Raw genomic sequence first — 26,261 nt, 5'->3', positions numbered from 1 at the left:
TAGTGTTGTTTTATATATATAAATATATTTTAATTTTTATTCACTGCCTTTTGCTTTCTTTCTTTCACTTCCACCAGCACTTTCATTGGATAGAGGTCGCTTGGTAAAATATCTATCCAAAGAGATTTGGCTTTGCCTACTTTTTAAAATGTTTCTAAAATGACTTAGGCAAATGTCATTACTCTGAGCAGCAATACGGCCAGTGTGAACCTTTTTGGGATGTTTCTTTTCAATAAAATCAGTCACTTTCTGATAATACCTCAAGATTTCCTTTATCGAGCAAGATCCTTCCACGACGAAGCAAACACGCAGACTGAGACCGATGAACAGAAGTGAATAAAAAATTGCACTGTTAACTAATGTAACGTCATATGGTGAGTTTTTGTTCGTATCATGGAGCAAAGGTATGTTCAAATTTCATGTCATATCCTGAAAATTTCATATGCTGGGGCGTTCGTATCCTGAGGTACCACTGTATATTAAATTTCTGAGACCAATAATAATAAAATATTTACTTGCTAGCACGATAAAAAATTGCACATCCATCTACATGTTTCCTTTCTCCTTCCGACATTGTCTTGGCTCTGGATTTTGGAGAAAATATTCCACTAAACCCTTCTCGTCTTAATTCAGGTAAGAAGAAGTTGTAAAACTGTTCTGTTTCTACCTCCTATAAATTAAAATATCAAATATTAATCTCAAAATACTCAAATTTATTATTACACGTAATATAATCAATAATTAAAAGATTTAATATTAAAATTATTCAGAGAGCCAATATTTTTCAATTGATGTGTTAAGATTTTCATATAGAAGTCAGTACATTTAGTATCAAATAATTTAAATTTTTAGTTTAAGTAAATGCATTATACACTCAAAATTTATATGTTAATAGTAGTCAAAACATTTAAAAATTAGCCATTAGTTTAGTCACCTTCTGATTTATTCGTGTACGCACCAGATGGAAAAAGAAAAAATATTGTGTATCCACAAACACTCCAATAAATAAATAGAATTGAAATGACACTTTGAAATGTTTTCCCAATGAAAATGAATAATAATAATAATAAGTTTCAATAAAAATGATAAAATGTAAATTGAATTTTATCATAACGAGTTTGCTTGAATTTCCTTTCTCCTGAGATCGCAGCAATGCGCAATGGGTAAGCTAGTTTATTATAAAATAAAAGGTGTCAACATTGAAATATATTTTAAAACATAAAAATATAACCACATTTTCAAATAATAATATCATACTATTAAAGCAATTAATATGTTGTACCTGTATTCGCTTATTCTTTTGGAGTTATATACTGGACATGCACACTTCTTGAGCAATTTGAAAGGAAAACAACAACACTTATTAAGCATAAAAAATATCATCCAAAACCATCTATAAAAAGACTAACTTTTCCTTGTAAAGATGTTAGCCATGGGCTGGCTAATATTAGATTTAAATAAATGAAATGACCAATTTTTACTTCTGACGTTGAATGTTTAGTAATTTAATTTAAAACTTACACATTCAACCAAAATTGTCACCACCAACATTAATACTCTCTTCCCCCTGCAATAGAAATGCATTAATGCAATTTGATAGAAATCATGAGAATGAGAAGCCAAGAAGTCATTAAATTGTATCCTCTTCCTTGAAGACTTAGTGATAGTCTGTTGGCAAAAAGTATGGAGAATAAGGTGAATGAGGAAGAATTTTATTTTAATAATTTCATGTCCAAGCAGATAAGTGTTGTTATTGCTGCCAAAGATGACTACTCTGGGTATTAATTTTTCATGATCTATACCTCCAAATTTCCTGAAAATTTAATTATTTGTTCTTCCCACTATAATGTGTGTGTGTAATAAATATCATTCTGTTTTTTGCATTCCTTCCTGGTGTAGCAATTTTAATGGCCAATAGTGTATTATTATGTTATAATAGTTATATAAAATATGCTATTTTAACCTCTCACATATATAATTATTTAAATCAACATAAGTTTTATCTATCAAAATTTCATACTTCAGAATTATAAATGAAAAAAACAACAAAATATTTTAAAAAATTGATTCAGTAACATATAAAACTAATTTTTATTAATTAAATATTTATATAGGTTACAAAAAAAAATTTTAGTAAATATATCACAATCTAAGTACAATAATATCTAACTTCTTTATTACTGAAAGTGACTGAACTAATTATAAAATAATTAAAAGCAGGTCAATTTGCAAATGAGAACAATATAAATATTTCAAATTTAAATAATAATTTTTAAAAATCTTAATTCTACACATTTTTTAAAAATTTGGTTTTTACTGAAATACTATTTCTTAACTCAAACTAAATTTAACTAAATGCTTGAAATTTATATTTCATATTAATTAATGTACTATTTTAAACAACTGATTAATAATAATAAAAAAAAAAAACTTAAATTACTGTTGATGAAATTACTGTGCTATTTAATTAATTAATTAAACTAAGTTTCAAAATGAAGGCTTGACAGATTCAGAAGTTTATGATTCTGCTTCTTTAAGTTTTATTTATTTATTATGAATCAAATCTGAATTTCTGAGTAATAAAAATTTCAAGCAATTGACAAACAATTTGTTTGTAATAATCTAAAGATCTGTTTTCAAATATTATTGAAACAATCAAATAATCGGTAATGAAGAATAATGTGAGTAATGATCTGTCAAGTAATAAGAAATAATAGAAACTGAGTTTATGATCACAATAAGAATATTTTTTCTATACACTTTTTAAATAAAGTTAATCAGAATGTAATAATTCTGATGATAATGAACTGAAAACATTCAATATATGTTAAATATATTCAACCAATTCTGAAAATATTCAAATGACTATCAGTATGGAGTATATTTCATTTTTACTTATTTAATAATACAATTTTTTAACAAGACAATTCATGTTAACAATTTTTATTATGATATTTTATCATAGAATACAAGTAATACAAGCATCCAAAGACATATAAATGAGAAAAAGCAGTATAATTTCTATTCTTGTATATGTATATGTATATAGTATATGCACTAAACCATACATCTTCATTATTGCAACTTAATAAAACCAATTTTATTTGAAAATTTAATTTATATCAAATAATAACCAATCACATTTCTCCTACTTAAATATCTCTTAAATATACTAATGATGCAACGAATATTTGGTTACTATTCAGCTGAATATCTAAAAGAAAAAAAATAAAAATAAAAAAAAAGTAAGAAATAACAAAAAAACAGTAAATTAATCATTTTGGTAACTTTTATTAATGCTGAACATACATTTCAAGTTTGAGAAAGTTATATTACCTTCCCTTTGATCTTTTACATAAATAAGCAAAAAATTGCACTAAGTTAATTTTTTAGGAGATAAAAAAAAAGGTAACAAATCATATGAAAACTACCTACTTATTATGTAGTTTAGTCATCTATATACTCGTGTATAAAAGAACAAGTCCTGATAGGATAATTAACGCAGAGCCAAAACTACTGGTTCTAGAATTTGAGGGTGTGTTCCTTTTGTAAAGTTTAGGTGTGCTAAGAAAAGATTTTACGAAATTCAACCATAAAGGGGTGAAAAAGGTAAAAAATTTGTATGAAAATTTTTACTGCGTGGGTACATTAGATCAAAACTTAGGTCATAAATTGTGAAAATAATAATAATTAATGATCTGTAAAGCATTTTTATGAAATCATCCCTTATTATAAACTTGAAAATTAAATGAACTTTTTTGTTTCATTGTAGAAAATTATTTATCATAACTGAAGTTCCAGACAGATTGGTAACCTGAACGGCCCCAGGCTTTTGCCCATTCATGCTAAGTGACTTTGATTACAAGCATTTAGCTTTCTGAAATCTATGAGAACAATTATTTGGCATTGACGGCTGCGAATTTCGCGCCAATAAGCTGCCAACTTGTTCGATTATGTTATCAACTCAATTTAATATTTATTTTCACATTTTCACTTTGCGGTCCTTCTCCGGTTTTTTCCCGTTATTTACACATGTAGGTCATTTCATTGTTATCCCCATTTGATATCATCACTTATCACATACTGCCATGACGCTCATGTCTGTCTGCTACAACTGTCAAGAATTCACGCGGTTGGCAAGCATAGTGACAGCAGGCCAATAGAGAGCAGGGTGCGTGATCCTTGCCATAATGCAGTTTGCGTGCCAATTTTCATACATGCATTAATCAAGCCAAATAGTTTGCCTGAATATTTGGCTATTCAGCCACACTCCTGGCCAAATATTCAGTATTCAATAGTATATTCGACCTAAGGCCAAATATACTATTCGTTGCATCACTAAAATATACCTTCAAAAAAATGTTTCATACCTAAGTTTATAAATAAAAATAAAATATACTCCACAGCATGTTGGACTTATACTACTATCTGTGATTATTATAATAAATGGCACTTACCTGATTTACTGTTTAATAAATTGTAAAAAAATTTGAATATTGATGTCAACTATTTCATTTGAAAGTAATTATCTTTCATTAATAAGCCATTTTGTTTTGACTTTTTTGTGTTAGAAGTTTTATATAGATCAATTTTATTATTCACAAGAAAATTCAAAGTTAGAACAGATATATTTGGCTTAATTTAAAAAAAATTTTTAGTTGTGTTTTGTAAATATTTTTTATCTCACTTATAACAAAAAACATAATTTGTTTTTATTTATAGCAACTAATCAGTTTTTACCATATTGTGTTTTCTGTATAATATCCATTTTATTTTGGAATCTAGTTCTATTTTACAGCAATTTTTTCAGCCCTAAATAAAATTCATAAGACTTATTTCACGTTTGTGGTTCAGTATTTATACAAAAATATAGTCTAAACTCATTTCTTGTACTTGATAAGAAGTTATTTATATCACAACAATAACTTCTAGCCTAGATCAGAGCAAATACAAAAAATATTTATAGGTTGCACTAAAATAATTTCACAAGATNCACGAAGAGTCGGAAACGCCGCCATTGGGGTTACCTAGGTATACTTTGACCCCATTATTAATATTAGAATAAAAAATATGCACATACATTTGGTTAGTAATGCATTGTTATCTGCATTGCATACATTGCAGCATGCATCTCTAATACATGCTGCAATGTATACTGAATTTTGCAATTAATTTTACTGTAACATTGCATTTATGTATTTTCACGAACACAGTTTTAGGTATTTAAAGGAAACTAAGGAAACTGTTTAAATAAAAAGTATATTGATTTATGGTCTACATGGTTTAATAAATGTATAAGTGGTAACTATAGATTACCATATAACTTTAATTACCTGTATTTTATTATAAATGACTGAAGTGAATCAGAACAATATTCTCAGATTCCTTCAATTGGGAAAGAAAATTTTTATATATGTATATTGGTATATGTGTGAGAATTTTAGCTCAGATATTATTTTAAGTGGCAGATATGATAAATTGCATCCTCAAATATGGCAATGTTAAGTGTCTTCACATTGGCAGTTAAATCAATCGTGACTGACTCATTAGCAGAAGGAAACAAATTAATTTTACAGTTATACTAAATTATTTGGGGCAGTGCTACAGTTTCTCCATCCAAAAAGAAGAAATATCTGATTCATCACTTAAGAATATACAGGCTATATGGCATGAACTTTCCCAAGAAAAGAAGCTAGTTTTTTGAGACTTGTGGGACTTTACAAAGATTTGTAATCTTTGTAAAATAGTAAGTTCTGATGATGGTTTGTAAAATACTAAGGCTGAGTAAAGGCAAAAGGAAAAGATATTCAGTATGGTAAGAAAAAGACAGCGATAGGAAATAAATAACAGAAAAATTATTGTCTTTCATAATTGCAGTGAAAGTTAATAAACTAACTGATAGCAATCGTCATGAGTACATTGTACTGTAACTAAAGAAATTATTAACAAAGCAAAACATTGCACAAAAACATATAACAGGAGGCACCTACACCTAGATTTATCCTAGGTTTTTATACCTAGATAGATTTGTACCTAGATAAATCTACATCTAGATTTATGATATGTTCTATCTTGATGTGTCGTGAATTTTGATTCTGCATGATGCACTCATCATGCAGAATCAAAATTCATGACACATCAAGATAGAATCTAGGTATATGTCCCATAAAATAGTTGACCTATTTTTAAATTGTGCAGTCTAGAGTATGACAATAGCTTTATAAGATATCATATGCGGAGATGATGTTAAAATTTTCTTTATTAAAGGTATTGAATATAAGCATTCTACAATATCAATGTTAATTAATAAAAAATTATTTTGCTTTTTATGCTGTCAATGTTTTTATACCAGCGTCCCAGCTATTCCCCATTTTAAAGGTTGTCAAGTATGTATGTAATATGTTTTGTGTTACATCATTAGTTTTTAGAGTACTATACATTTTATAATAGTTTTTATTTTATTTTTTTGTAAATGTTATGTAATTCATATGTAGCTCTTACAAATATTCAATTATAATTTTAACCACAAAACAACCATTTATTAGGCAGTAAATGTTTAACTATGCTATAAACAAAAAATTGTAGGATTACTTACCGAGTGTGCACCGTTCAACGACGCCATTGCTTAAGCTTGTTTTCGTCGTGGAGTGGTGCATTGAATGGCGCTCGCATGCTTCCTGATAAATTATTTTTCTGCGAAAACTTTGCTGAATTTTGGAGACATCATTAATATAAATATAATTTTTATGGATATTAAATAATAAATGGTTTTTAGTAGGTCTGCTGCTCATTTAAACTCAATGGTTTGTGCAATATCCGCTATTGGTCTAGATTCAACTAATCCTGTCGCGACACAAGTCGGCGATGACATTTTACTGAATTATACAAGTTTCTTTTAGCGTGTTTATATGAATATGGTCGCAATTTTTTCAGTCATATAGGAATCCGAACTGTATGAACCCGTTTTATAGGGGGTTTACTGTACTGATTGCTATAGAAGAACTTTATCATTTCAATTGACAAGTAAATATAAAACACAGCTTAACAATTTATTCTCAAAGTTATAGTGTGATGTTCTAAATAATGACATAATGCTTTATGTAGATATATTCATTCTGAGATTTGTTGGAGATGGCAAATAATCATAAATATGATTAAGAGAAATGTATGTTATGTTAAGAGTGGTCAAAGAAAATAATATTTAACATTGTAGTGAAATTAGCATTTCACCAACTAATCATATTAAATCAAATTTATATCAATTGTCAATTGACTTCCTCTTCTTATCAATGAAACAAACTGAACAGATCTTAAAACATCTTAATCTTATGTCTATATATTTGTCAATATGTTTAAAGATAAATAAACATGTATATAAATATATATATATTTATAATTACTTGAAGTGATATTATATCTGCAGAGTAATGCCGAATTTCATTCATAATTCCTTTCCTTCTGTATTCCCAAGACAGAGCCCAACTTGGACAATAGCCATACATTTGTCTTGTGGCATATTTATCACACAAGACATTATAACACATCACAGTAAAAACACCTGAAACATAAAATAAATTTAGACATTTATTCAAAATAATTATAGCCAGAAAAGATATCAACTTGATAATTACACATTTAGAATATAATTATGATTCAAAAATTATCTATATATAACTTAAAAATCATTTTATAATTAGATACAGATAGGATAGAAAATTTAAAAATACAATTTATTTTTAAGCAACTTCCTTCTGTAAAATCTTGGGTATATAATTACAATTATACCAGTAAAATGGAGTGAATAAATTCTGTGTAAATGTAAATGGTTATGTAACTCCAATAATGTTAATGATGTAACCTCTTAAGTTGTCTTTAAAAAAATTGTTCTTATCCTCTAACAACTTTCAGTGAGTGATATAAAAAAGTAATCAAATTTCTACTTTTTTCTTTTTTAATTGATGTTTCTTTTCACCCATGGGTTGAAAGGGCCCCACACATAGCCACATTCTTCAAATTAACAGATTTTCACAACATACAGTTTGCTTAGTCCTTATATTCCATATACCTTCACCGCAGAGAAATCACCAAGCCAATAAAATAAATCAAGACCAATATGGAAACATAAATAGATTTTTTAGCTATTTCAGAGCTAGGTCTTAAACTTCTTCAAATTTTAAACCACTAGTATTGAAAAAATTACATGGATGAATAGAAACAGACATTTTTTTTATTGTGTTTCTATTCACTCCATGAATTCAAATCATTACGTCACAGAAAGAGATCACTGAATTATAAAAAAGGATTCAAAATATGAGTGACTTTGACAAAATTTTAATGAAATGATACTATGGCAATACCATAACACACATTTTTTAATAAAGTGAATTTTATAATGATACCAGTAAAGTTGGTCAAACACCAAAAGCATATATTCAACCATTAAAACATGCAAACAGATCTGGCATCTGAACATGTTGCCAGCCAAATAAAACTATGTTCATATTTTGAAAAAGAATGTCTAAAGAGATAGCATAGAGAAATTTTTTAATTTGTTGATTAGTTTCTTTGCCAGGCATATACAAAATTTTCTTGGAGTTTTGTTTATACAGTGGTACCTCAGGATACGAAATTAATCCGTTCCGAAACTGAGATCGTATCATGAAAATGTCGTAAGGTGAATCATCTTTTCCCATACGATTACNATATAATCAATAATTAAAAGATTTAATATTAAAATTATTCAGAGAGCCAATATTTTTCAATTGATGTGTTAAGATTTTCATATAGAAGTCAGTACATTTAGTATCAAATAATTTAAATTTTTAGTTTAAGTAAATGCATTATACACTCAAAATTTATATGTTAATAGTAGTCAAAACATTTAAAAATTAGCCATTAGTTTAGTCACCTTCTGATTTATTCGTGTACGCACCAGATGGAAAAAGAAAAAATATTGTGTATCCACAAACACTCCAATAAATAAATAGAATTGAAATGACACTTTGAAATGTTTTCCCAATGAAAATGAATAATAATAATAATAAGTTTCAATAAAAATGATAAAATGTAAATTGAATTTTATCATAACGAGTTTGCTTGAATTTCCTTTCTCCTGAGATCGCAGCAATGCGCAATGGGTAAGCTAGTTTATTATAAAATAAAAGGTGTCAACATTGAAATATATTTTAAAACATAAAAATATAACCACATTTTCAAATAATAATATCATACTATTAAAGCAATTAATATGTTGTACCTGTATTCGCTTATTCTTTTGGAGTTATATACTGGACATGCACACTTCTTGAGCAATTTGAAAGGAAAACAACAACACTTATTAAGCATAAAAAATATCATCCAAAACCATCTATAAAAAGACTAACTTTTCCTTGTAAAGATGTTAGCCATGGGCTGGCTAATATTAGATTTAAATAAATGAAATGACCAATTTTTACTTCTGACGTTGAATGTTTAGTAATTTAATTTAAAACTTACACATTCAACCAAAATTGTCACCACCAACATTAATACTCTCTTCCCCCTGCAATAGAAATGCATTAATGCAATTTGATAGAAATCATGAGAATGAGAAGCCAAGAAGTCATTAAATTGTATCCTCTTCCTTGAAGACTTAGTGATAGTCTGTTGGCAAAAAGTATGGAGAATAAGGTGAATGAGGAAGAATTTTATTTTAATAATTTCATGTCCAAGCAGATAAGTGTTGTTATTGCTGCCAAAGATGACTACTCTGGGTATTAATTTTTCATGATCTATACCTCCAAATTTCCTGAAAATTTAATTATTTGTTCTTCCCACTATAATGTGTGTGTGTAATAAATATCATTCTGTTTTTTGCATTCCTTCCTGGTGTAGCAATTTTAATGGCCAATAGTGTATTATTATGTTATAATAGTTATATAAAATATGCTATTTTAACCTCTCACATATATAATTATTTAAATCAACATAAGTTTTATCTATCAAAATTTCATACTTCAGAATTATAAATGAAAAAAACAACAAAATATTTTAAAAAATTGATTCAGTAACATATAAAACTAATTTTTATTAATTAAATATTTATATAGGTTACAAAAAAAAATTTTAGTAAATATATCACAATCTAAGTACAATAATATCTAACTTCTTTATTACTGAAAGTGACTGAACTAATTATAAAATAATTAAAAGCAGGTCAATTTGCAAATGAGAACAATATAAATATTTCAAATTTAAATAATAATTTTTAAAAATCTTAATTCTACACATTTTTTAAAAATTTGGTTTTTACTGAAATACTATTTCTTAACTCAAACTAAATTTAACTAAATGCTTGAAATTTATATTTCATATTAATTAATGTACTATTTTAAACAACTGATTAATAATAATAAAAAAAAAAAACTTAAATTACTGTTGATGAAATTACTGTGCTATTTAATTAATTAATTAAACTAAGTTTCAAAATGAAGGCTTGACAGATTCAGAAGTTTATGATTCTGCTTCTTTAAGTTTTATTTATTTATTATGAATCAAATCTGAATTTCTGAGTAATAAAAATTTCAAGCAATTGACAAACAATTTGTTTGTAATAATCTAAAGATCTGTTTTCAAATATTATTGAAACAATCAAATAATCGGTAATGAAGAATAATGTGAGTAATGATCTGTCAAGTAATAAGAAATAATAGAAACTGAGTTTATGATCACAATAAGAATATTTTTTCTATACACTTTTTAAATAAAGTTAATCAGAATGTAATAATTCTGATGATAATGAACTGAAAACATTCAATATATGTTAAATATATTCAACCAATTCTGAAAATATTCAAATGACTATCAGTATGGAGTATATTTCATTTTTACTTATTTAATAATACAATTTTTTAACAAGACAATTCATGTTAACAATTTTTATTATGATATTTTATCATAGAATACAAGTAATACAAGCATCCAAAGACATATAAATGAGAAAAAGCAGTATAATTTCTATTCTTGTATATGTATATGTATATAGTATATGCACTAAACCATACATCTTCATTATTGCAACTTAATAAAACCAATTTTATTTGAAAATTTAATTTATATCAAATAATAACCAATCACATTTCTCCTACTTAAATATCTCTTAAATATACTAATGATGCAACGAATATTTGGTTACTATTCAGCTGAATATCTAAAAGAAAAAAAATAAAAATAAAAAAAAAGTAAGAAATAACAAAAAAACAGTAAATTAATCATTTTGGTAACTTTTATTAATGCTGAACATACATTTCAAGTTTGAGAAAGTTATATTACCTTCCCTTTGATCTTTTACATAAATAAGCAAAAAATTGCACTAAGTTAATTTTTTAGGAGATAAAAAAAAAGGTAACAAATCATATGAAAACTACCTACTTATTATGTAGTTTAGTCATCTATATACTCGTGTATAAAAGAACAAGTCCTGATAGGATAATTAACGCAGAGCCAAAACTACTGGTTCTAGAATTTGAGGGTGTGTTCCTTTTGTAAAGTTTAGGTGTGCTAAGAAAAGATTTTACGAAATTCAACCATAAAGGGGTGAAAAAGGTAAAAAATTTGTATGAAAATTTTTACTGCGTGGGTACATTAGATCAAAACTTAGGTCATAAATTGTGAAAATAATAATAATTAATGATCTGTAAAGCATTTTTATGAAATCATCCCTTATTATAAACTTGAAAATTAAATGAACTTTTTTGTTTCATTGTAGAAAATTATTTATCATAACTGAAGTTCCAGACAGATTGGTAACCTGAACGGCCCCAGGCTTTTGCCCATTCATGCTAAGTGACTTTGATTACAAGCATTTAGCTTTCTGAAATCTATGAGAACAATTATTTGGCATTGACGGCTGCGAATTTCGCGCCAATAAGCTGCCAACTTGTTCGATTATGTTATCAACTCAATTTAATATTTATTTTCACATTTTCACTTTGCGGTCCTTCTCCGGTTTTTTCCCGTTATTTACACATGTAGGTCATTTCATTGTTATCCCCATTTGATATCATCACTTATCACATACTGCCATGACGCTCATGTCTGTCTGCTACAACTGTCAAGAATTCACGCGGTTGGCAAGCATAGTGACAGCAGGCCAATAGAGAGCAGGGTGCGTGATCCTTGCCATAATGCAGTTTGCGTGCCAATTTTCATACATGCATTAATCAAGCCAAATAGTTTGCCTGAATATTTGGCTATTCAGCCACACTCCTGGCCAAATATTCAGTATTCAATAGTATATTCGACCTAAGGCCAAATATACTATTCGTTGCATCACTAAAATATACCTTCAAAAAAATGTTTCATACCTAAGTTTATAAATAAAAATAAAATATACTCCACAGCATGTTGGACTTATACTACTATCTGTGATTATTATAATAAATGGCACTTACCTGATTTACTGTTTAATAAATTGTAAAAAAATTTGAATATTGATGTCAACTATTTCATTTGAAAGTAATTATCTTTCATTAATAAGCCATTTTGTTTTGACTTTTTTGTGTTAGAAGTTTTATATAGATCAATTTTATTATTCACAAGAAAATTCAAAGTTAGAACAGATATATTTGGCTTAATTTAAAAAAAATTTTTAGTTGTGTTTTGTAAATATTTTTTATCTCACTTATAACAAAAAACATAATTTGTTTTTATTTATAGCAACTAATCAGTTTTTACCATATTGTGTTTTCTGTATAATATCCATTTTATTTTGGAATCTAGTTCTATTTTACAGCAATTTTTTCAGCCCTAAATAAAATTCATAAGACTTATTTCACGTTTGTGGTTCAGTATTTATACAAAAATATAGTCTAAACTCATTTCTTGTACTTGATAAGAAGTTATTTATATCACAACAATAACTTCTAGCCTAGATCAGAGCAAATACAAAAAATATTTATAGGTTGCACTAAAATAATTTCACAAGATAACATTAAAGATAGTAGGTATGCAGAAAATTTAAATTTGAGTATAGAAGAGATTCAAACTTTTATTTCTCACTATTTATTGAATTAAAATTATTACTTTTGATTTTGTAGAAAAAATATTGAAGAATTTGATAACAATAATTTTTATCATAATCTGAAAAAGTTAATTAAGAGTAAAAATGTTAGGAAAGAAAGTTCATTTTTTTCTTGTTTGTTTGACTTTTTAACTAATTTATATAAAATAATTGGAAAAAATTTTAAAACCCGTTTAACATTTTNATACAGTGGTACCTCAGGATACGAAATTAATCCGTTCCGAAACTGAGATCGTATCATGAAAATGTCGTAAGGTGGATCATCTTTTCCCATACGATTACATGTAAAACCAAATAATTCGTTCCAACGCGAAAAACATACTCAAATTAAAGCCAAGTAATACATTAAAAAAAATAACTGTAGTAAGAAAAACAAATGAAAAATGCGAACTAATGTGACGTCGTATGGTGAGTTTTTGTTCGTATCGTGGAACAAAAATATGTTCGAATTTCATGTCGTATCCTAAAAATTTCGTATGCTGGGGCGTTTGTAACCCGAGGTACCACTGTATTTACATTTTACAGTACTAACTTTTCTATAGATCTCATTTATAGTAGTTGATTATATACATATATATAGAAATAGTTTTATAAGAGATAGATCCATAGAAAATAGCTTTAAAGTTATTCTAAGAAAAAAATTATAACAACTTCAGAAACTATATACCATTTATTCTAATTTACTTCTTTAAGACATCTTCTGACAGAGTGGTAATAATTACATTTTTGTTTTTCATATTCTTTCAGCCTCATTTCAATAAATCTATATCTGCTTCCTATATAAAAATGAAGCTGGTTTAGGAGCAAAACAAAAAGGATATACTGTAAACTCCATATTCTCCTGGGCTTTCACATTTTTGATAAAGTAATAAATGAAAGTAGGGGTTTAACTGATGTGAGAATCAGGTTTTAAGGGGAGCCATTATTTTTAAAGAAATTAGTGGATAAAAATAACGTTTTTATTTTCGACTAAAAAAATATTTTATTTCGGAGAGAAGTTAAACAAAGAAAGGATGTAGCTTCTGTCATTTTCAAAAGAAGGGAAGTTGAACTTTCTTTAGATGGCTGACTTGCGAGATGATTCAGAGGCAGCCTTTGCACACATTACTTGGCCGCCTGAAGAAGCCGCTATAAAAAGGGCTTTTTCCTGCCATTCCGGGCAGTTCAACGAGGTACGAACTTGCCATAGGAAACAGTTCAATGAATTACAAACATGCCATAAGAAGTAGTATATCAAGAAGGAAAGATTACCATAGAGTATAGAGGACAGCCACTTAAGAAGTCGGATATATTTTAAATAGTGCATATACAAATGCTATAATTCCAAACTTCTCCCATATCCCAAACAAAAAGATAATCAAAGAAAAGAATAAGCTTCATACTGTGAAGGTAGTATAAAATGTTAGATTGATGTAAACTCTCTCTCACGCGTATAGGCTGATTTAGATTAAGTTAGATAGTTGATTTCTCTCTCTGTGAATATATCATTTGTAATCCCATTAATTGTATTATTTCATTTGTTTTATTAAATATTTTTGTTTATGTCTAAATATGATCTCATTGATAACTAAATCAAAGGCCTCTGTCCACTCCACTTATTCATGTCCCCCCTTGAAATTCTTCACAATCACGTGATAGTCAGCGTAATTGGCTACCTGGTGTCAAGAAAAACAACACAACTACCAGGGGTTCTCATGAACACCTGTTCATTTATCACTCATAGAAAAGCCATCGTTTGATGACCGAGGGCTAATCTCACGATTAGCTGCCGATTAAGAGGCATAAGAGTGCATCCCAACTCCGTGTCCCCTGCAAGCCTCTCACACTACTGTTAAGTGCAGTTAAGTGATGCTTAAGTAACCACAAACAAAGGATCAGGCCCTGGACACTGTTTTTATGGAAAAGTATAAATATAAGAATTTTTTAATTATGTAAGAAAAAAATTAATATATTTTTTTGTATGTTTGATCTGACTAGGAATGATTAATTTTTATCTAAGTTAAATTTAAGTTTATCTATTTAGTTTTTTAATTACACTTATTTTAATTTTTCATGGACATAAATAATATAAATACAGTATATGTCTTATCTATCAAATTAATTAACAAAATACTAATTATAAACCTCGAGCAATTGCTTTAATTATTTTTGTAATTCTTTTGTAATTTTTAAAAATTTTTGCTACTTTTTTGTTATAACTAATAATTTTTATCTTGTTTATAAATATCTTTTTTAGATTATTTTTGGAATAATTTTTTTTTCATTTTTTGTTCAATATTAAATTTGCTTATGACAATTTTTTTTTATTTCTAACAAATTTTATTTAAATTTCTATACCATCATGAATGTGGAGGGGATAGGCCCTAAACACCAGAAGGTTGTTTACCATACTTTGCTTAATTAAGGGACTAAAATTTCTAGTTATGCCACTGACAAGGGAACTGTTGGAGTGTCTTCTAATAAATTTTAATAAAATTTAGTTAATAACTATGTTAAAAGTATACAAACTCTATTTTAAATTTGTAGCATTCACTAAAAGTGTTAATCAAAGTTATTAGCAATCAAATGTTGTACTCTTTATGGTAGTTTAACACAATTATGCAAATTTTTAGAAGTGAAAGGGTCATGGAGGAAGACTGCGATATTACATTTAGAATAAATTCTGAAATTTTCAAAAATGGGAGAATTAAACGTAAATATTCAAAACATTATAGCAGAATTTAAACATTTATGTGATAATGTTTGGCCTACAGAAAAGATTCTTAGGCCTATATTTCAGACGTTGATAAACAGGTAGCCAAATTGCTTTTTAATGCATTTAGCAATATTTTAAGTAGTTATGTAAGTAAAGATGACAAAGAATTTTGTCAGATAAAAAATAATAATTTGATTACAGATAGGCCTATTTCAGATGATAAAACAACATGTCTGCTTCAAGAAAAAAAAATTGATAACACAGACACTGATCAGGAAAAAAAAATTGATAACACAGACACTGTGAATCAGGATATTCAGATGATGAAAAATCCAAGAAGAATATAATCGCAACAAAACGAAAAGAAGAAATTCTTAACTTACATAAGAAACACCCAAAACGGAAATTACACACATTACAGCGGAAAGGAGCTAAAGAACTAAAACGTTTTAGTGTTTTATATAAATGGAAAAAACAATTTAAATCTCAAAAGCATAGAATTGAAATGTGAAAAATCATTAAAGAACATACTAAACAAATGTTTGACGAAGCTCGAGGCAGCTATAAAATTGTTAAAGGAAGTCAATTAAAAATATGGGCATTACAGAAATTTCTTCAACTGAATAGTTCAATTAAGTTTACAGCTAGTGATTCATGGATTGCAAAATTTAAAAAAGAATATAGATTAGTATCTCGAAAGATTACAAAACTTGTAAATAAAACAGAAATAGTGAACGAAAAGGATATTTTAGTAAAAGCTGCGCAATTTCAAACAACAGTAAAAAATTTATTGCCATCTTATTCGTGTAACTTCATATTCAATACGGATCAATGTGATTTTTCATACGAAATGATTTCACCGAGAACACTTTCATATAAAGGAGAAAAAAAAATACTATTGGATTTGCACATTCTCCAAATAATAAAGTTATGCATTCCTACACAGTTCAATATTTAATTAATGCTAACGGACAAGTTGTAGGTAATGTATTTATTTGCTTACAAGAGGCTCATGGAACCTTTGGACCTAGAGTTCAAACATTGCTGTTCAATGCCCCAAACGTAACTGTTACAGCTAGTTCATCTGGCAAATAATCTACAGCAATTATTACAAACTATGTAAAAGATGTATTATCTCCAAATATTAACAAAAAACTCTTTATTAATAATTGACTCGTGGAGTAGACAAACAAATATTAATATTTATAATACAGTATTTCAAACATCTACAAATCAAAATTCATGCAAAATATTAATTATTCCACCAAAGTATACATCTATATGCCAACCTTTAGATGTTGGATTTCATAGACAATTAAAACTTTTAGCTAAAGAAATTTTAAATGCTATACAATTATTCTGTAATGATTCTTCGATGAAATTGTTTTGGACAACTAGAAACGGCATTATAAAATTACATTCGATTCTTTATCATCAATTATCTGCGCCAATATTTAATAATTTGATTAAACATGCATGGTTTGCTTCTGGACTCATAAATGAAAAGTGTCAATTCTTAAATGTAAAACAAGTTTGTTTTTCTTTTTTAAACACTGACAGTTTAAATTGTGTTGAGAGTAATTGCCAAAATCTTCGATTTGTTAAATGTGCTTGATGCCAACAGGTTCTTTGTTTATTTTGCTTTGTTGAAAAATATCATGTAAATAGTTGTCCATCTAATAATTTGTGAATATAATAACTTTTAAATGTATCTATTAAAATGTATTTACTTATTACGTTTCGATTGTTTTCTTTATATTTATTCTATTATTACTTTTATATTATATTTCCTTGTTAAAGAAGTGTATATATATATATATATAATCTTTTATAACATTTATTTGAGCTTATTCCTTATTCTACTCTGTAAATGTAATACAGTGATAAATTAGTTTTCATAGTGTTTAATACTAAAAATATTAAGAAATTAATATAAAATGAGTATAAAAAACTAATATGATGGTCTCTGAAACAGAATCGCCATCTAACTGTTTTTGGTTGATCGAAATTAATAATAATTGTTTGGCATCTTCAATTGTTTGCGGTCTCTGTTTTGTTAGCACATTTACACCTTTTGCTACATTAGCCTCCATTTTGCTTCCTTCTTCACCACAACAAAACTTATCGTGAATGTCGACTTTCCATACAGTATAGTACATGGGGTTGATTTCAGCAATCTTAATGCCACTCTTGTATTTTTTAATGATTTCCTTCAATTCGATTGTGTTCCTGGTCTTCTTCGAAGAGCTGCTGGCTCTGGAAACTTTCTTTGATCCCACAATGGAACTAAAAGGAAGGGAAACAATGGAATTGTTTTGCTAGACGCGTGGAGTAATGCCCATACAGCAAGAAACAATGCCACGATGACTTGTGAGCAGAAAAATGCGTGGGCTGCTCTTTGTTTTCGCAAAATTAGCAACAAGATCATGTGGCATGGCGACAAAATCCAAGACAAATTTTTTGCAAAAACATCGACAAAAACCAAAGTCAACAAAAATCGAGGTATTACTGTATCGCCGTCTTCCTCTGCAACCATTTCACTACTAAAAATTTTCATATTTGTGTTAATAGTACAACATTTAGTTGCTATTAATCCTGATTAATACTTTTAGTAAATACTACAAATTTAATATAGAGTTTGAACACTTTTAACATAATTACTAACTAAATTTTATTAATTCTTCTCCCATTTTTGAAAATTCCAGAATTTATTCTAAATGTAATATTGCTGTCTTCCTCTTATTATATAATATTAAAAATAATTTATTTGTGAGAAAAATGGAAAATACTTTAAATTATTTTCAGACAATTACTTTCACAGCTTTTGAGTTTTCAATTTCATAAATCAAATCTCTAAATTTTACGATGAATGTAAAATAAAAATATAAAAACCAATAAACTGGATGAATATTAAATAAACCACTTCTTTTTATCTGTCTAATTAATTATCTTTAATCTAAAACATTGAGAACATTTATTTATTTATGGAATAAAGGAAAAGTAAATTAGGTTATTAAAGTTTGCCTTGAAAATTAAATAAAAAAAATCATAAGCCTAAAGTATTTGCCTAAAAGACAATTAAATTTACTCTTAAAAATAATAAAAAATTAAATTCAAGAACTGGTTTAATTAAAAATAATTTCTAAGTAAGAAAATTTAAAATTCTGACTTTAGCTGGAAATAATTTATTAAATCTTAAAGTTAATAATATCAGAATCAAATACAGTCAACCCCCTATAAGACGGTAGACACGTTCCGTTCTTTATGNTTGCTATTAATCCTGATTAATACTTTTAGTAAATACTACAAATTTAATATAGAGTTTGAACACTTTTAACATAATTACTAACTAAATTTTATTAATTCTTCTCCCATTTTTGAAAATTCCAGAATTTATTCTAAATGTAATATTGCTGTCTTCCTCCGTGACCCTTTCACTTCTAAAAATTTGCATAATTGTGTTAAACTACTATAAAGTAGTATGATATTTGATTGCTAATAACTGATTAACACTTTTAGTGAATGCTACAAATTTGAAATAGGGTTTGTATACTTTTAACATAGTTATTAATTAACTAGATTTTATTAAAATTTATTAGAAGACACTCCAACAGTTCCCTTGTGAGTGAAAGTCTATTATTGTTACTACATTGCATGTATTAATAGGAAATCAACTTCTTCAAAAGATTTATTCATAAGATTTATAATTTTAATATATTTCATATCTTTTCTAGAGCCCTGATTCAATATAGTTAGTTATATTAATTTATTTTCTAAAAATTTAAATTTCATAAATATAAATTTTTTAAAAATAAAATATATATTTGTAAAAGATAAACCATAAAAATGTTGACAACAGGAACAAACTTTTGTTGCATTTTAAGGCTATTCAGCTGTTGCAATAAGTATTCTAATGTTTAAGAAGTTCTGTGCACATCTTATATCAGTGTTATCGAATCCACTTGACTGGAATTCTCATTGCATTCAGACACCGAATTTATTGTTTTATTCATATTGTGTATGCAAATCATATTTAAATATTCCCTGATAGTAAAATATAATAGCAAAAGTATAATTTAAAAAAACTGAAATTCCATAGCAATGTATTCTGGCAGAATAGAGGAGAGGACAAATTCAATAAGACTCCTATTGATTGTATCCAAAACTAAGGAATTTGAACAATTACTGCAGCAGCTGAGCAGCCTAGAACAAATCACTGTGAAAGATTTAATATGCATTTTTATTGTCAACATATTTTATGGATTATTTTTATAAACCTAAATTCATTTACCAAAGCGTTTGATTATTTTACTCTTAATTTACAAACCATTCTATTAATGTTATTGATTACTTCTGATTTAGAAGTAAACTTCCTTCCTGTATTACCTATATTGATAATGATACTTTACAATAAAATCTTAATTTAATGAAAAAAAAAATATATATATATAGAATTGACATATCATATGACCAGACAGCTTAATTAACAAATACTGCTCTGAAGATTTGAGTCTAAGTAAGATCCTGAAAAATTTTTAATGGATTCTTCACTAGTGACCACCCCATTGTGAGACTAATTAAATTCATAATGCACTTGTAAAAAGATACACCTATTTTCTAAAATATTATTTGAATATAACACATCTAAAAAATGAGCATGCAAATTAGTCAAATCCAATGTTTTTTCAACAATTTCAATTTGCCTTTCATTTAACTGAACAATTTAAAGCTATTGATCTATGTTATGCAAAAATTTTCTAGTAATGGAAACCAAAACTACTTCCTAGTCTTGGTTTCCATTAATAAATTTTATATATTGTAAAAACAACTAAAAGTACTGTATGAACAAAGTACTGAAATAAAAATACAGTTTGAACAAAGTTAGTACTGTACATCCTATTTGTTTTGACTTCATGAAACCAAAGTAAATAGCAAGTAGCAACCTATTCATATAACTAACCTATATTCATATGGCATTCTATATCTAATGTATATTTAACAGAAATTTTATTTTAAAATACATTTTCTAATTTTATTAATATAAAATGATATAATTAGTGGATTATAGAGATAATTGAGTGTATACCACAAGAAAAGAAAAGCCTCTACTGTCTCTTAGCATCCAGAAAACAATTACAGATGTCAGAGTAATGAAACTAGAAAATCTGTTGGGTTAACAAGAGAAAAAGCAATGGGCAAACATAGTTGGAAGAGTCTTAGAGAGATTTTTTGTCTTGCTGGGAACTGAGAATGAATGATTTGTTTTGTAATTATTTTGAGTTTTTATTATAATAAAACAAAGAAAAGAGGCTGATTTCTCCAGAAATGGATAGTGCACTTTATATACAAGTCATAATGAAATACAATAAATGTTTAAAATCTAAACACAGCAGAATAAAATTAAAATTTAATTGTTGGTACTCCTGTTTTAATTACATTCAATTTTGTGCTATTGATATTAACATTTATGATTATTTATTTTAAAAAAAATGAATGATTAGTTTCATCTTTACAAAGTTATAAAAGCCACTAAAATTTTACAAATAAAATGATATAGAATTTTAATTATTTTTATAATTACAATTACAGTAAAAATATTTTAAATTAAATATTATACTTACACGCTGGCCGTGTTCTTGTTGGAGGATTAATTGTTACCCATGGTCTTTCAGGTGGTTCTGAAGGTGTAACTATAAATAAAATTTAAATTTATAAATGTTTAATGAATCCAGTTTTAAAATTTTACATGAATATAATTTTTTTTTATATTTAAATTGATAAATTTATTTTCAATAAAAAAAGTAAACACAACCTTAAGAAATGTTAGTTAAAATTGAAGACACTGTTGTAACAGTCACATTTTTATTTATTTTCTGGTTACTTTTTTGCTTCCATTCCAGTTTTTAAAAATTTATTTTTTAATCAGACATATATATTCATGTTTTAAACAACAAAGTTTGCAACATTTCAGAAATACAAACTTGGATCGATCCTTGAAAGAATATTTAGAAAACAAGAAAAGGTATCTAAACTTGGTGAAAGTGAAAAAGAAAACATTTTTCAGTAATGAGTAATCAGTTATTAAAATCAAAAGATAGCAAAAAAATTTGGAATATTATAAATATATTTTGAAAAATGTCACCAATTACGAATACCAAATGCTATGTATCATACAGTAATTAGTGTATTTCAATGAATTTTCAGTCAATTATAAAAACTATTATAAAGAGAACAATTTACAACTTAATATAATCTTTAATCAACCATCAGTAGAATTATTCAACGTAGAGAATTTACACAGTAGTATTAAAAAGTTAAGAGAAAAATTGGCTTCCGATGCTGACACTATTCCTAACTATATAATCAAAAATCTCCCGACAGATGCCATCAAGTTTATAGTTAGTCAATATAATAAATTTCATAACTCTGGTACTATTCCTAAAGATTGGAATACAGTTATTTTTCAAATGATATTCAAAAAGGGTGAGAGAAATTCAAAAAAGGTGAGAGAAATTGTCCAGCTAATTATTGTGCTATTGTCCTCTTGTTGTGCTTTTGACAGTTATTTACATCAGTGTTAATATCAAAGTTCACTGATTGGGTTGATCAAAATAACTACTTAAACTATACACAGTTCGCATTTACAAAGAATGGAGGTACTCAAATTGCTTTATTTACACTAATTGCTCTAGTCCAACCTCAGCTGTATAAAAAGAGACACAAAGTTTTTGCATTATTTTTGGATATAGAAAAAGCGTACAATTCAGTGGTTATAACAACATTACAAAATAAAGTAATTAAATATGATGCGAATGATAACATAATAAGGATAACTGGAGAATTATTCAGTCATTATAATGTGAAAATTAAGCACTTTAACAGGGAGTGGCCATCCCTCCAAGTAGACAGAGGGTTATTACAAGGAGACTTTTGGTTCCCTTATCTTTTTAACTTTTTTGTTTGATATAAATGAATGTTTCGACTGTGAAGACGATGGATTTTCTATTGATGGCTAAATAATTCACTCTATATCATATGCTGATGATGATGTGTTAGTTGCCCCCATGGCTGCAGCTCTTCATAAAAAAATTAAAAAAGCTCGTGAATATTTCGATAAATTAAAAATTAATCCAAGCAAATCCTCAATAATGATTTTTTGGAATGGTTCTAGAGTTGTTAAAAAAGTACATCCTTTTATCTGAACAACATACAGCTTAAGATAGTACAAGAAGTCAAGTTTTTGGGAATAGTTCTGACTCCTACACTAACTTTTGAAAAACAATATAAAAAAATTTCCAAATCTAACCTATTGATCAATAATATGGTGAAGTTGTTTTCCCAAATTAAACTTAAGAATATATTTATTCACTTTAAACTGTTTAATTTGATAATCATCAATGCCATAGGCTATGCCTCTCCAATTTGGAGCCTTACAAGTTACAAAAAATTTGACATAATTCAAAATAAATTTATCCGCAAAATTTGTACTCTAGAATGGATTAGAACTTAGGAGATTCAAATTAACTCCCATCTTTGTAAAAAGGTTCATCAATTTTCTTTTCAAGATTAGAGATAATGGAAATTTACCTTCTAAATTGTTGTTCTTTAAATATCAAAAATCTTGTTAAAATCCACAAAAAAGTTCTTGGGTGAACCAAATTACAAATATTGTCAACGACTCTGAAGTTTCTATTAAATATAACTCCACTGCTGGTAAAATCAAAAATTAGCAACCAGATTAAAACTCAACTAATTCAAAATACAGTGGAAACTGCTCTATCTCAAGACATTGGAGAAATGTACAACCAAAAAGAACTAGAGTGGTACAGCATTATTCTGAATTATCCTTTTAATAATAACTACATGTTATCGAATATACCGTTTGTAATCAAGAAATTCTATATCCAACTAAGATTAAATAAAATGATGATTATGATAAATAATAAAATTTATGATTCTTGAAAACATACTGTCCAAGATGCAAAGAAATATTAACTAAATTTCATATGTTTTGTGAATGCAAGGAAGGTCAGAAACTAAGAAGTAATGGTGAACTAAATCACCTTTAAGGAGGAAAATCAAATGCATTTCCTCTTTCCATTATATAATATTCGTCCAAATGTATTTAAACCCATTTTGTACACAATTATATGAATTATTTTATTATTAAAACACTTTTTTCACTTACAAAAAACGAAAAACTTCGCGTAAAATCGATTACGCAATTAGCTACGTCATGCATATAATTTCATAATTTAATTTAAATTAATTCGTAAGAAAAAAATTCGCGTCGCGTCGTAAAATCGAATTTTCTTAAAGCGAGGAGGCGGTAAATTCAAAATACAGTAATTTAAACAGAAGAAATCGCTCACACCGCGAGAGGGAGAAATAAAGTAGTTTATTATCGCGGGCTATTTTCTGACCAGCACGGACCCATTCAAGGTCATTACATATCTTCCCATCCTTCCCCAAAACTTATAATGGGAGCGGCGGTGTTTTGGCAGGAAAGCGGGGTCGTCGATGCTTTTTGAAAACCCGACTTTAACCAGATGTGCAGGTCAAAAAAATTGGGAGGGTTGTGTGCGGGACACAATCGCAATAATTTAAGGCGTGAATCGGTCTTTGCATTTTTATAAGGAAGGATAAGATGTAAACGAATAAAGTCTTTCTGGTTATCACATTCTAAGTCAATATCTATCGCTTCATGCGGCGGTGAACTCGAAGTATTCCCGTTGGAGTTGACGCGCTGGGTTTTCTTACGCTCTCTATACAATCTGCATCATTTGTCATTTTGGATTTTTCCGATTCCTTTAAAATTTTTCTGTCCAATGATATACGTTTCTTACATTTCTGTTCGTATTTCCTTTGCAATTTCTTCGACTCGCACAACTATCGGCTTGTAACTTTACAAATTTTTTTATCGGTTATTATTGTTAAATAATATTGTAGATCCTGTCGTTCTGTACATATCGACACCAATTTCGACGTCCTATCTCTTCGCCATCCAAAGTTCCGCAGTCCAAACGCCGCACCGCGTCGCCATTTTCGATGTTCGAGCCAATCCTCACACGGCTGCACATCTCCACTAACCACCATTTTAAATACGAATGTAAACCTTCTGTCCAACAAAATTTAAATCGTGAGAATATCGTTTATAGTTTATGGAATATAAGTTCGACAAATCTTGCCATTTGTTTGGTCGCTCCGGTTTTCGTAGACTTCCCAATACCGAACCGAATTTAAAGAAGTGTTCGGATCAAAAAGGAACAAGAGCGACAGGCGGTTTTGCGATATATGCGGATTCTCTGATTTTTTCTGCTAAAAATCTTGTTATTCCCTAACTTTCCAGACCTTGTATTTATCTGTGTCCTTCCACCAACGCTTTTCAATTTTTTAAAAAAAAACTTTTTTACGTGTACAGCACTGTATAATTGACCAAGTTTAATTTCACATGTTCATCAACAGTGGCACCACTGTTGATGAACATGTGAAATAAAACTTAGGAAAACATATTAATTATTCAGACAAATTAGAGAGCTAACATAACTCCATGTTTTAATCCAATGATTACGCTGGTAAATACAAAAATAATGTAATTCTTAATTTAAATTTATAACATCAAAGTCTGATTATTTTAAAATCAAGAATTTCAAGCAAATTTTATTTTTTAATAAATCATTTTTATTTTTGAAGATTATATTTTTCTAGCTTTTCCTTTTTATTTCTTTTTCATTTATACTTTTTCTGCTATTTACAGAAGTTCAATAATGTAAAATATGATTTATCTACTTTTAAATAATATCTATATCCTTAATTTTTCAAGCAATTAAAATCCTTAATGATTTATTTGTTATCTCCACCTACTGAATATCTAGTTCTTTTGTATTATTGTTTATATTATTCTAATCTAATTTTTCTGTATCAGTTGTTCTTCGAACTGTTCCTTTTGCTCTACTGACCTTAAAACATGATGTTTTCAAAAGAAATTAGAAAAATGAAATAAATAAGTCACAAAATAATGTTTATTTTCTATATAGTAGTGTTATATCAAAAACTAAATATCAGTTGTATTATATAAATAATAGTTTAAAAATATAAATTTATTAAGAGAAAAATACTAATACTTTTAAACAGTTATAAATTTCACAACTAAAAGGAATATTTATAAACAAAAATTAGATTAATTTCTGCTAAGTGTTCACTGTAATTTATAAACTTCATGTCTCCAGATTCATATTGCTACACAAAAAAAATGAACTTACAACAGATGCTAAATAATTCTAACTTAATATTTTAAAAACTTTTTCTTACAATAGACTGTAGTATTGATCACCATCATCCTAAATATACTACATTTAAATGTACACACATAAAAATGCTAAATATTTTAAATATAGCATAATTTCTTAAATGTAATTAAATACTTTTTCTTTTATTAATGAATAATTTGTCTACTTTATTTACAAGTAAAAAAGATCTGAAAGTTATTCTACATAGAAATTAATA

The 26,261-nt window shown here is 27.5% G+C and overlaps 1 protein-coding gene and 1 pseudogene across 1 annotated transcript in view; both read right to left on the bottom strand.

The window, feature by feature from the left end:
- The window catches only part of LOC111622131, an 89,613-nt pseudogene that overhangs the window by 5,127 nt on the left and 58,225 nt on the right, over window positions 1-26,261 (bottom strand).
- The window catches only part of LOC111622133 (CCR4-NOT transcription complex subunit 6-like-B), an 88,239-nt gene that overhangs the window by 44,868 nt on the left and 17,110 nt on the right, over window positions 1-26,261 (bottom strand). Inside the window, exons 2-4 of the mRNA XM_023364457.1 lie at window positions 21,377-21,445; window positions 7,401-7,558; window positions 516-670 (exon numbers count right to left, since the gene is read on the bottom strand). Of these exons, the coding sequence (XP_023220225.1) occupies window positions 516-670; window positions 7,401-7,558; window positions 21,377-21,445 (382 nt within the window). The remainder of the gene's footprint in view (window positions 1-515; window positions 671-7,400; window positions 7,559-21,376; window positions 21,446-26,261) is intronic.

This window comes from Centruroides sculpturatus, unplaced genomic scaffold (assembly GCF_000671375.1).
Source record: "Centruroides sculpturatus isolate CEXI.00-Female unplaced genomic scaffold, Cexi_2.0 scaffold140, whole genome shotgun sequence".
NCBI classification, from domain to species: domain Eukaryota; kingdom Metazoa; phylum Arthropoda; class Arachnida; order Scorpiones; family Buthidae; genus Centruroides; species Centruroides sculpturatus.
Note: the sequence above shows the minus strand (reverse complement) of the source record. Positions and strands in the feature narration are given on the sequence as shown.